General features: G+C 48.0%; 1 protein-coding gene across 1 annotated transcript in view; it reads right to left on the bottom strand.

Moving 5' to 3' along the window:
• Positions 1-13,793, bottom strand: part of GLI2 (GLI family zinc finger 2) — a 139,348-nt gene that overhangs the window by 28,484 nt on the left and 97,071 nt on the right. Inside the window, exons 3-5 of the mRNA XM_059475759.1 lie at positions 10,821-11,023; positions 8,943-9,134; positions 580-781 (exon numbers count right to left, since the gene is read on the bottom strand). Of these exons, the coding sequence (XP_059331742.1) occupies positions 580-781; positions 8,943-9,134; positions 10,821-11,023 (597 nt within the window). The remainder of the gene's footprint in view (positions 1-579; positions 782-8,942; positions 9,135-10,820; positions 11,024-13,793) is intronic.

Here is a 13,793-nt window from a genome sequence, read left to right as displayed (position 1 = left end):
TAAGTAACAAAAAAGAATAATAACATTGTGAAACTTGGGTGAAGCAATCACAGTAGGGATTGACAACAGTCAGCTAGCTGCCTAATATAAGTGCTTTTTAATTAAGATTTGAACAAAACTTTACTCAAGGGTTTAGATTTGGTTTAAATATGCTTTTAGAATTAGGCTCTTCTATCCACCCAGGCAACATTTTTTCTAAGAATGTGGGCCAGCAATTTGGAGAGTACTTTGGGGCAATCTCTTAAATCAGAGTGTTTCTTAACCAAACTGCTCACAATGAGCATTTTTTAAGACAAATTTATTATCTGTTTCTGCTTGCAGGGATGCATGATCATACTGTAATTACTGGAAACGTGGTAGCCAATAACCCCAATCCAGCCAAAGAAACTCGACCCCAAATGCCACAAAATACCCTTCCACATGCAAAACCAGATGGGGGGCTTTGATTTACTATGCTACACAGCCCTGATGCACAAAAGCAGAGGCTGCAAGGAAGGGAAGCTCTCCCTTGCAGGAGGATCATCCCTTTTGTCGTGCGGGTGGTTCCTCAGCTGAATGGAGCTGATCCCAGAGCTTTACCTGATTGTCCCGGCAGATAAATGGCCGTAGGAGCCACTCGCTGCTGAGCTGCTTCTGGAGTTGTTGATATATGCCACAAGAGAGTTTGGGGAGGTCCTGATCATTGTCTGGAGATCAATGCTGGCATCAGAGAGTGGGGAGATAGACAGGGCTCGTTTCCGGCTTAATCTCGGAGTCACTCGCGGGCTCGAAAACCGGGACACTGCAGGAAAGAGAAGCTTTGTCAGACAAGACCTGTGGGCTGCTCCCTTCCTGCAGGTGGGCTGGAAGTGCTGAGAATTGCTGCACTCATGACTGCTGCAGGGTGTTCAGGCCCCAGGAGCAGCGCAGGGAACCAGTGCCCTTTGATGGGAGGTTTCCCCTCTTCTGGGCGCTGAATCACAGGGGTCAGGCAGCGCCATGAATGCCCGCTTGCTTTGCTGTCCTCAGGGGAAACACAATCCTGTCCATCACCCCCTTCCATGGACACTAAATTAACTTAAAAGGGAGAAGGCCAGCAAGGTTTCCATGAGTGCAGCCCTGCCTGTTGACTTGGTGTCAGGAGCAGCAGGCCAGGGGAGCTGCACATCCAAGCTGGGTGCCCATTGCAAATGGTGAATGTGTGCCTGTGCACGGGGGGAACAGAAACCAAAGGAGCATGAGCACAATACTGACCAACCAATTAATGAAGGAGGCGAGGCTCCAGAAATCCTGAAAGTAAATTAAGAGTTTTAAGAAAACCAATTTGGCAGCTCAGGCACAAAAGTTCAAGCTCTCCCCCTCTAAGGGGACCTGCCAGTGCCTGGACCCTATTAGCAATTGTCAATCATTCAGGCATGAAGTAATTTCCAACCCTGCCAGGCCCATTTATGGATCTGCAATACATGATGGGTTAATACTGTAAAAGTCTGGCATCTCTCAGTGTTTCAGTGCTGCTAACTGGAACTACTGACTTCACCCAAAGGAAACTCTGCCGAGGTCTGACCCACCTGCAGATCTCTGGGGTGGCGTGGATGGGAGTTGCAGATGAGCCAAATCACAACTTTCTTCAGTACCAGGGTACCACATCCAAACCCTGCCTGGAATGACTCTCCCTCCAAAGCAAGCAGTGTTTGGATTGTGTATTAAAAAAAAAGTAAATATCTAAGGATGAAATATAGCACTTGGCAATGGGTCCTGGCTCGTAATCCCTGCCATCCACCCAGGGGTGCAGGAGGGCTCAGCTACTCCAGCTCCTTCCCTTGATGAGCACAGCAATGTATCACCACCTGACTTTTGCAGTGGTGGTCTCCCCAGAAAGCATCCTATGGGTTTATCCTATTAAACACTGTGAATAAAACACTGGACTGCTTAGACAGGCAGTATGAGCCATTTTCCTCTAGCTGTCTGAAGGCACCGATTTTGGCTGCATATCACCAAATACAAGCCTGGCACTTTGTAAGAGCATGAATTTTCTGTCCTGATGACAGTGCTGGTAGGTGAGAGGCTGACTGGGATGTAGAAGGAGGTAAGATGTGTCCTCCTGGTGTGATCAAACCATTCATTGTGCAAATGAACTCGCCTCAGCAAAGGCTGGTCTGAAAGAGTGAAATGGAGACTTCCCAAACTTCACATCTGGTTCCTGAAATCTGAGCCCTGCCGAGCCTGGGACCAAACAACATGAAGGTTGCTTGGGCCTAGATCCTCTGGCCATCCTTAATGGTCCCCTGGCCATAAGGAATCTTGATTCAACACATGCACCACAACCTGGAAAGACCTGGGTGCTCTTCCCAGTCCTCTTCAGCCACACCTCTTTGAGCAAGTTGCTGCTTCTTTCTGTGTCCCTATTTCCCAGTGTCATCTATTTAGATGAGCTCCTTTAGACAGGGATTGTATTTTATTCTGTACAAACTGCACCAAGTGCGATGGGGCCCCATCTCAGATGAGTTGTCAGGATTTCTGTCCTACAAATAATATGCGTATTTCCAGATATAGATATTGTTTCCTGCATTTGCATTCCCACAGTCTCCTCCTTCTCTAACAGAAGGAAGCAGGCCAGATTTGACAGTCATATTTATCTCTGTTACTCCCACATCTCAAGGGAGATCTGTTTATTAATGTGCCACTTCCCTTGATAAATTACTAAATAGAAAGAAAAGCCTTGTACTCATTTCTCGCTCTTCCTTCACATGATTTATGCTCATGGTGCTGGATCAGCCATTGGTCCCCATTAATTTGCAGAGGGAAGAAGACCTGATGTCCAACAGAAACCTGGGTTTTAGCAGTGCAGACAATGTGGGCACTCCTCCCTGCTGCACACAGGTATGCCATTTTTCCCCATGTAAAACTCCATGGAAAGCTGTCAGATTATCAAGCTCTCCTGGGAATTCTCCAGCCCAAAACCAGTAATATGCATTGTGTTAGTGTCCACTCTAATTTAGATCCTGCAAGTACTGTGGGCTGTCTGAAATGTTTGATAGCAGATCCAATAGGTTGGGCTCATGCTTTACACAAAAGCCTCTCAGGTCTTGCGGGCCTCCACAGAAAGCTGTGACCTAAAATTGTGCTATGGATGAACAATTCCTCTCTTCTTAATGACAGCCTGCCCAAGGTGCCCGAGAAGAGAATCGTCTGGGAAACAAAAAAGAAGTTTAGGCACATGAAGAAATGCTCACCAGTGCATTTAGGAAGAGAGAACATTTTAAAAATTGTTATTCAAAAGCAGATTAACAACACTGGGATTGTTCTAAATAATAAAGTTTGCCTGACCTGAATCTTCTGATCTGAGGACATGGAGCAGGAATGTTAAATGGCAGCAGGCAGCAGCAGTGGTCAGCATTTGTGTGGCTGTCCATAGGAAGGGGTTCAACACGGGCTGACTGACAGCCACTGGGGCACATAAGCCAAGTCCTCTGCTTCCTGAGGTCCAGTGTTGTTCCAAAAGAAAAGCCACACACAACTGTTCAGCAGGGACTGTGCCCAGAGAAGTAACTAAAGGCGGGTTCCATTTTTCAGACACACAGACGGAAAGCTTTGGGAACATTTATCACTAACACTCCTCTCTCCTCTCCCCTTTCAAAATGAACAGGATTAGTTTAAAGAATTTTTTGATGGTTGGAAAATATGTTGGGGGAAGTTCCCCAGACAGCTTAGAGCTGGGAGGAAAGTCCAGATTTCTTTGCTAGAAGGAAACAGCATCCTTGGCAAATTCCTGCGATGCCTATGAATTATCACATCCACAAATTGCTCAGAAACTGGGATACTTCCCCCAAATTTAGATTAATCCACAACAGGACAGTGATGACCAAATGGTCAGCTCTTACATGTGGCAGCTTGTGGACCAACTGTGGTGCCTGATCCCAGGGCCCAAGAGCAGGATCAGATCCCAACTTCGTCTGGGAGGTGGGAGCAGAGGTATCCTGCTCTGACCACTTATGTGGCTGTGGGCTATCAGAGGGATTCTACAAGAGATGTTTTCTTCTGGAGCAAGAATTCGGACCTTATGTCACACTAGGAATAGTGGCAGCAAAGCCCTCCTGAAAGGAAACACCAGGTGGGAGCTCCTCTGAGGCTCCTCCAGGGTAAGGAAATTTCAGGCAACCCTTTACAGACAAACACGCTGCTGTGCTCATGACAGCACTCAGGGGTATCTGCTCCCTAACAGACAAGCCTGTGAGGCACATGGGCTGCAGATGGCTCACACCCTGCCTGCTCCCTTCCTGCCTCACTGAAATCTGGCCAGAGCCACTGCTTCCCCTCCATCCCCTGGCCAAGCCCCAGGATAAATAGTGTGTTATCAAAATGGTCCCCCTTCCTCACCATTCACCAAGAAAACTCCATCCAAAGTGTACAGAAATATCCCCCCCATTCCCATCATCAAATTAAAACCAAGGGCCCCATAAAAACACAGGATGGTCCCATAACTGATAAGCAGCAATAAACTACAAACACTCTTTGTGTAACCAGTTCCTTATTCCCCTCTCTCCTTCTGCAGAGGCAACACACCTCTTTTTTAGACTGCAGCAGATGCTGGACATTTGTTCTGGCACCAGACAGTGCCCTGGGACCCTTCTTTCTTCTCTCCATAGGCCGATCAACTTTGCAGTTCAAGGAATACTAATGCTTCCCTCAAATCCTAGCTGAAAGACAAGGCTGCATTCTTCTACTCCCAATCCACAAGGTAACTGTTTAGTCGACTCAACTTGCATATGTAAATTGAATTCTTTAGAAACCAGAGTGCAGCAGGATTCCAGACACAGCACTTATGGGGTGCTCTGGGACTTTTTCTCTCTTCTGCACATATTTTTCTGGGGAGGAAAACAGCACTGCTGGCTAGAAATGGGTGGGAAATTGTTTCCCATTCTCTGAACCTTTTCTGAGATTTCAGCAAGTTTCCATTCTATGCTGGGACAAAGAAAACAACCAAAAAAAAAAGAAGTCTTTGAGAGTTTTTAAGGAAGCGACTACAGGGCGCGCCGTCTGCCCAGAGTAGCCAACAGCTGGCTTGGTTGGGAAGTCATCTGTGATCCAGCATATCCAGCCTGCAAACCAGGGCTGCTGTCCCACCAGCCCCAGGGGAAGCACTTCCTTCCTAGGTCCCCATGAGGCTCGGCTCTCTGCTTTTGTCCTGATGGAGCAGCTGCTCCACAGTTGCTCTCTCCTGCTGGAGAGAGTCCCGAGCTCACCTCTCCCAGCCACGGGCCTGCAGTCACCACCCAGCTGCACTGCCAGCCCTGCTCCTTACCCTGCTGGCTATTAAATAATTTCCTTCAAGGAGAAAGGCTCCAACAACACTGACTGAAGGAAGCTGGTGAAGCTGAATCACTGTTTGATTTGGGGAAATAAAGTCCTGCTTTGTGATTTGCCCACATCCCAGGCAAGTGTGCCAGCTGCTGGCCTGTTGGCTATGCTGCACTAAACAAAGCCTTTTACCACTTAAACTGCTGATTGTGAATCAAGACATTTGTGACACCATTTGTGGCACCAGGCAGCAAAACACAGGGTAGGGATCCCCCCTCTAGCTCCAGAACTGGACAAAATGGACAGCATTGCAGGGTCATCCCTGCTATTGGTAACTGTTGCACAAACACATCTATACAACCCAATCACCCTCTCAAAGCTCTGCAAAGTGATGGACCTAAAGATGATCTCTAATTTCCATCCTGGCATTATTCCAAGATCTGGATCTTGTTCCTAAAGCTGCCCCTACTCCACTCACTGGGCTCCTTTTAATTTGTGGGCTCCAGTGATGAAATGGCTTTGCTTGTGCAGCACTTTGAGATCTGCTGGTGTACAGGGCTATAACAGCAGCAGCATCAAGTCAGTGTGGATGGACTCCTCTTGAGAGAAAATGTCTCCTCCTGAAGGGCTGAGGGTAATCACAGGAAGCCCTGTGCCTAGGGGAAAAAGCAGCTGCAAGTACTAAACATGAAAGTGGTAGCCATCTCCAGGGTCATTGTGTTTCCCACCAGTTTTTCCTGCCTCAGGGATGCTCTTGCACAACCACTCTGTCACCTGGAATAATCCACCATGTAGTATTACTTCTAAAAAAGAAATGCAAAAGATTGTTTTGGTCTGCTGAATAGAACCTGTAGACAGTCTCAAATGTACCCCATCAGCAATGCTATGACATTGGAAAGTGATTAACTTTAAATCAAAAGTATAGGCTTTCCAGAAAATGGGATTAAGCCTAGATTCAAATTCAACTCTTGGATTTTGAGTCCTTGTTTGTATGAGGAAATGGAACAGGAGAAGCAACTGAATGGTTGTTTAGTCTCCACTGAGACTGGTCTGAACACCACAGCAATCTGGTACGTAAAACTTAAATCTGGTCACTGCTTCAACTTCTAGCTGTACACTGAAAACCCAGCAGAGATGCAGCTCTGGGCAGCCCAGCTCAGTCACCATGTGAACACTCATCAGACCTGGCACAGGGATGTCACCAACAAACTCCAGCTGACATTCATATCCTATTACTTTTCCTGACCTTAGACATGATGGAGTGAAGAACACTGAAAAAAACATGAAGGCACTCAGAAATTCTCTGAGAAATGCAATTACAGGAACCAGAAAGACACAGGTATGTGTCTGTGGAAGAACCACCATAGCCAGTGTCCACAGCTCCCAAGGACCAACCTGCAGATGTTTGGAAGTGATGTGACACTGAATAGGCCAGATTTAATATATGCTTATCTCCTGCTTTTCCTTTTGCAGGTGCCAGTGTTATCACAGATGAATGATGGTGCTGCATGTGGTTTAACAAGAGCTACCTGCATTTTCAGCAAATAATTCTTGTAAAGTTTCTATGTTCCCAGGCTGGGAAGAAAAGGGCTCTCTGAATGACAGATGCAGTGAGGTGATGACTCACTGGGGGTTTATGCATGCTACTGATATTCTTGTCTCAGAAAAACACCATAAGAGGATGCTTTATTAAATTATCTGTTCAACTATTTACTTAGGCCCTGCTGATTTAAATTTTTGAAATAACTTTCTAAAAAGAGAAGGAGACACTGTCTCCTCATCGAGCATTTCAGAGCCATCCATTTTACTCTCTGCTTTAATAATGTACAATTCTCTCTTTTCTCTGGGTGATGGATAAACCCAGGCACATGGACTGGTACTGGACTGGTGCTCCTTTACACATTCTTAAAAAGCAGTGCCACATTCTCATAATGTTTGAAAGTTTCCATCTCACGCAGAACCCACGTGAAGGCCCAGAAAAGGCTTTCCAGTTAATCACCAACAAAGCTTTTCACAAAGATCATAAATTCTTGGTGAGCCCTGGCTCTGCAGTGAATCATGGTTATGAGCTGGGCTGCAGGAAACTGAGACCTTTGATACATCATTCACCATAGAGCTGTTTTCAGGAGAAGGCAAACAACATGAGAGTCTTCTGCCAAGGGGAGTATCTCAGTACATCAGATAAAGATTGATCTTCAGCAAACCACGGGATGAGCATTTTGGTGTGCTGGGAGCCAGCCTGTACCACCATGAAAACAGTTGTGTTTGCTTCCCTCACTGGTTGTTTATCTGGCACTTCAGTGAGGCACTGCTGGTCAGAGATGGACTAATAAGGAGGCAAGGAGGAGGAAGGAGTCTTGTTCATGAGCCCGAGGAGAACTTGGCAGGGCTTGTTTGCACCCATCTGCTATAACCACAGGCATTAACCCTTGGGAGAGAATACAGAGCAGTCTTACTGACCAGCTGCTTTGCAGCAGTGAAGCCTGAGATATATTTTGGGTGTAAGAGGGCAGGATGGTACCAAGGAGCTTGTGCTCTCTCTGACTGGGATCCAGGTTCCAAATTAGGAATTGGCAGCACAAAATGACTGTTCAGGTAAAACTTCCACAGCAGCCACAGATGAGAAACTGTTTTTCCATTCCAGAACAGCTTTTATCATTCTAAACCAGTCACTCTATGAAGCAGAAAGACCACAAAGTCTTTCATCTTAAAAGCTCAACAACAGAAACTTTGAAGCGGTAATGAAATGATGCAGATCCCCACTCCAAAACTTGTAATGGTCCACAGGCAAATCGGAAGATATCCCAGGAAACAGATGCTGAATCTGAAAGTTGAGCTGAGATTTCTCCTTCTTGCAGCAGAAATAATCCTCACACTGCCCTCTGTAATATCTGTACAACCCAGTTCTTGCAAGATGTAGCATGAAGTGAAAGACATTTCTAACAGCTCTAAAAATCATTTGAACCTCATATATGCTTCCAGACAGACTCTTCCCAGGGCAGCAGACAGGCCACAGGGGTGACTCAGCACTACAGTGCCTAACATGACTCTGTTTCTTCTTCATGTAGCCAGGAGAGAGAGTTTTCTGAGTTTATAACACACAAGGCTATCACAAATACCACATTCCTGCTTTTTTTAATTTCCTTGCTCGAAGTACTATTTTATTCTTTCCACTGTGTCTCCCCATTCAGATATTTTCTCTCCTTGTGGACCTGAGAGGTCCTAACCAACATAAAACGTTCACTGTGCCTAGCAGAGCTTTGCATGTACACGGCCCAACTTCACCCCAGACACCAAGCAGGCAAAACACAGGGTGGGATGGGGAGCTAGACATGCAGCCCATCCCCAGGCACGCTCTGGTCACCCATGGTCAATGCAGCAGGACAGCAGCAATGCCCAGCTTGCTGGACCAGCCCATCTCCTACCCATGCTGCAGCCATACCATCCTCCCTAAGAGAGCAGCACATACCTATTTTAGTTTATGTATATTTTATATATATATATCTATGGAAGGAGGTGACCTTTTAAGCCAAAAAAATAGTGTGGCACCCCAAGGTTCCAGCAGGGCAGAGTGACCACATTCAACAACCTCCACCTGGAAGGCAGTCCCATCCACCTATCCCAAAAATTCAGCCATGCCAGGAAAAACCCAAGCTGCTACTCACCATCGACAGGGCTGAGGTAATCGTGGAGGTGGGCTGTGCTGGCTGCTCCCCCGCCCTGCATGAGGAGGTCCCCGTAGGGGTTTGGGTGGCCGGCCATCAGCGTCATTTGGTGGTAGTAGTCAGCAGGGTTGGCTCCCGGTGGTGGCGGGGGCAGCCCGAAGAGGCCTCGTTCCTTCAGGTGCTCGTGAGCCACTGTTGGAGCCGCGGGTGAGGAGAGAAACATGGGGAGAAGGTTCCCAGTGCAGTGTTAGACCCTGGCGCTGGCGGCCCCGGCTCCCCCTGTGCCCCCCGGCAGCCCCATGCGCACGGCTCCGCGCGTGACGTGCGCTTGGGCGTGCTTCTGTGGACAAAGGAGACCAGGCTGGGGCCTCTGCATTCCTCCATTTCCGCAAATTTATAAACAATCTCTCGTTCCCCCTTCTAATAATCCTCCCGTTCGGACGCGGCCAGCACCCCTGGGAGGGGGGAGAGGGCCCAGGCTGCTGACAGCAGTAACCCTGTCAGCATTAACATCCCTGCCTATTAGGAAGGAAAGACAAATGCAGCCCAGTTCCCGATAGCAGCGTGAGGAAATTAAAGCCAAGGTCTAATGCATAGAACTAGGTTTAGTGTCTGGCAGCATAAAACCATTTTGGCTGCCAAAGCCAATTACACTCACTTTCTCCCAGCTGTAATTTTTCAAACCTGCCTCCCCACCCGCTTGCCCCATTAACTTATTTACCACCACCTTAAACAAGGGGAGAAAAAAAAAAGAAAAAAAAGGAGGAAAAGAAAAGCAACCCAAAACGCAATGCCTTTCTTCCACAGCAAACAATGAAACTGGTTTTGGAAGGAGCGGACAGGGCAGAACACACACAAACACACACAAGCCATCAGATTCTCTCTGGCGGGTGCCTGAGAGTTCGAATGACGTTTCAAGGGGAGGGAAGAAGAAGAAGACATAGGCATGTCCCCATCACTATAGTGATGTTGTTTTAGCTATACAGGACAGTTTTATGCTACCAGACACTAATCCAGGGTCCTTGTTGCTCTCTGGTGCACTTTGCTTTGCAGTGTTGAAGGGCTGCTGGCCCCTGCAGCAGCTCGGGAGCCAAGGGATGTTGGGATTTGCTGGGCATGCAGAGACCAGGTCCCCAGCTATTCCCTGGGCACTGAGACAGCCACCTGCAACTGTGTAATGAAGCTCTTCTGATGAAGTAAGGCATGACTAACACCTTGCCAAGTGAAAGCAGTGTTGTGCATTTTCCCCTTTCCCTGTTGGATGTCTTTGTCCCCAGCTCCTCAACATGGGGTCTGATAGGGCTCAGAGAACATGATCACCTCTGCCTGCACCCAGCACCAACTCCACACACATCCTTGCCTTCCCTGAGGGTTGCTGCAGAGCAGCTCAGGAGTAAGGAGGACGAAAGCATGGCCCCTCTACTTCACTCAGCAGCCACACTGACCCCAGACACAAAGCCAACAGGGGATAACCCAGCTGGCTTTGTCTCCTCTGTAACATCAGTCTCAGCCAGGCCAGGCAGCCAGAACAACCGTGACTCTCTCTGGTGAAAGCTGGGTCCCAGCAGAGACATAAGAACAGGGAAGCTCCTAAGAGAGAAAGAGAGCACTGCAGAAAGGAACGTACTTTAAGCAAAATATTTATAATATGATCCAGCAGTAATAGCTATTCTCACGCTCTGCTTTCTCAGTGCGATGATGCAAAACAAATGTGTAGTTAAAGGGGGAAGAAAAAAAACAACAAAAAGAAAAAGAGACAGCCCTCCCACTTCAGAGAGCAGCTGCAGAGTCTTTGCAGCTGTAAATCCCCGGGTTTTAGGGAATTTCAGTCCTGGTGAGCTACAAAATCGCTGCAGTACCAGTAGCAGAGTGTCTTACCGTCGGCAGGGCTGAGGCCCCTGGCAGCGGAGATGACGGAGAGCGTGGGGCTGCTGTGCACAGAGCGGAGGTAGTGCTCCATGTGGGGTGCCACGTAGGGGTGAGGGGGGCTGAAGGGAGACTCGCCGGGCCCGGCAGGGTGCGGAGACAGGCGGATGAGGGAGATGTCAGAGATGACAGGGCTGCCGCTCAGAGGAGGAGGCCTGGGGAGGAAAACAGGGACACGCTGTCACTCACAGCCACCCCGAGCAGGCACAACTGCTTGCCACCCCTCTCTGTCCTGCCCCACCACCTCTGCCCACAAGAGAGGAGTTCAAGCATGTCATGGGACAATCCTCTCTTCTTGGCATACACAAAGTCTGAAGTTCCCAAGCTTCCTGTGGACATGCACCAGTATTGCACTAAATATGTATTTGTGCAAGGCGGCTCACCCACACTGGGCCGCTGTGGAAAGGGGCATGAGCTGCTTTAGGCAGTGACTGCACATAGAGCAGGCATGGAACACACCCTGTGCTGGAGATCCCACCCCATCTCCTTGCACAGGGAGGCTGGCCACACAACGATATTTGAGGCAAACTTGGGGTGTGCAAGCTCCTTGCTGCCCCTGGATATCCAGATGTTTAGTGCTGCCATGTGCAGAAAGCCCTAGACAGGGCAGTGTGTGCAAGGATGGAAATGCTGCAAGGAGAACTTATGTGATGTTGGGCCGTGCTTTGCTCAGCCCAGCACGTGTGGCTTGGTCTCTGCTGGTGCAGCAGCCCCACCTCCTGCTGTCCATCATGGCCAGCACAAACCTCCTTGACAGGTCGGTGGTACGGTTCAGAGGGCAAAAGTTCATGAGAGGTTTTACTGCATGCTTTCTGGGGGCCGCCTCTCTCAAATCCCTCAGATCTTCCCCAGGCCAAGTGCTACCCGAGAATAAAGTCAGTAAATACCGAGGGATTCAGCAGGTAACAAAAAAATGTCACATGCATGCTTTAGTGCTTAAGCAGTTTTTTGAAGGATGAACAAGGATGGAAGAGAAAGTCTCCAGACTTCTCCAGACACGTGCCCTACTGTACCCTCCAGCCTCTTAGACAAACCACAGAGGGTGCAAAGGAGAAAAAGTTACACACCCTGACCTGAGAAGCAGAAAATCTGAGCTAGACACCAAAGGAGGCAGAACTGTCATTAGGCAAAACAAAAGAGCAAAATCTGCTTTGTATTAGCTCTCTCTGTACTGACAGAGGGCTGGAAGCAGAGCTGGTGTTGATACACAGGTCACAGCAGGGACAGCATTTGTCCCTGACTGGGTGCTCTGGCAAAGCTGAGGGAGATGGATGTGCACCCCATGGGGCTGCACCCTGAGCACAGAAGACAACGGGGATTTGGAGGTCAGGGATCTGGGATGTCGGCTGATCTAAGGGAGGGTACTACAAAGGCCCTCCACTAAGACTATCCCAATATGCCATTAGTGAGTGCGTGTAAGATTTGTCTCTCCATGCACAGACAACCACAAACACGATGATCTGAGCAGTTTCAACAGCACCTCAGGATCTCAGTCACACCCTGCCTTATCAACAGTTCACGTGCATTTTAATTTATTTGTAATACTTGCATATCAACAAAACCACACAGAAATGTAATATAAGCTTTGCAGACTTATTCAGCAATTTAACAAGCATGTTTGTCTTTGTTTGATCTTCTATGTGTTTCTGATAAATTAGTAAACCTTGTGGCTTTTTGAACACTTTCTGCTGATGGGTAGTAAATTAAATGCCTTCTGAAATATTTATAGTTCAAAGTACTTTCCTGTAGCAATGCACTCTGTGGCTCGGTGGTGTGAAATACCAGGCAGTGAAAACCTGTCACACACAAAGGCTTTGTGGAGATGCACAGCTACCAAAACAGGTGGCTCATCAGAGCCAGGCCGGGGTTTTGCCAGAGCAACACCCACCAGCATCGACCCTGTTTTCTTTCCTGACACTGAAAGGCGAACTGATGATGGCATGGCTATTTCAGCCCTCACAACCTCCCCACCTGTGTTGCCATGGCCTTCCATTACCAAAATTATGGGGTGACCAGAGTCACTCCCCGGTGCCTCTCGCCATGACGTCAGCCGCGGCGGCGGCGAGCTCAGGAAGCTGCACCGAGGCCGCTGGGGCTGCTTTCTGTCGAGGCTGCTAATAAAGGCATCCGAGCACGGAGCCGACCAATTTATTTCTACCGGGGAGGAGGGAGAAGTGAATCAAAGTCTCTGTTCCAGATTTAGTTTCAATTCATTTCTAATAATCTCCACCGCCTCATCTGGAAAAAATGAAACAGGATTAAAAAAAATGATGTCATTAAGAAAACATCTGACTAATTTTTCTTCTGACGAAGACTTAATATAAGTGAGGGGCGATGTAAATTAAAAGCAGCCCCAATCTTCCCTGGGCCACAGAGCCTGCCTTAATACATAAGCCATGAAAGAGGTTTTCTTACATATACAATAAGTTCCCTCTTTCATCAGTACTCACAGCTTCTCCCAAAAGGGTTGTGAACTTCTTTGATGCAGTCCTGGAACTATGTATTACCAGGTTTATGAGCCTTTGGAGCCTCTGCTGATCAAACTGTGAGGCCGACATCTAAAATGCGTATAACAATATGAAGGGTTTGCTGTTCATTTTCTCTGTGCTAAATTAGGCAGAAATGCTGGAGTCCCTCAGAATAGGAAAACTCCACCCTGAACAAAGAGGTAACACTGGGAAAAAGATCAAGAATTTCCCCAAAATGCATGCAGCTGGAAACGCAGCTGGTGTTTGAGCATGAGGTTGGCCCTGTGCACAAAGACTGGGCTGGAGAGTAGGCAGCTCCTTATGGCTCTGCTTAAAGCCTGTCCTTGCTCACTGGTCCATCTGTGGACTAGGACAGCCATACTCCCATCAAGATCTGGCTCCTGTGAGCCCTCCCAGGCAGAGATCACCTCTCACTGTTGTACATCTACAATTCTAG

Source organism: Ammospiza nelsoni, chromosome 7, assembly GCF_027579445.1.
Source record: "Ammospiza nelsoni isolate bAmmNel1 chromosome 7, bAmmNel1.pri, whole genome shotgun sequence".
Classification (NCBI taxonomy): domain Eukaryota; kingdom Metazoa; phylum Chordata; class Aves; order Passeriformes; family Passerellidae; genus Ammospiza; species Ammospiza nelsoni.
Note: the sequence above shows the minus strand (reverse complement) of the source record. Positions and strands in the feature narration are given on the sequence as shown.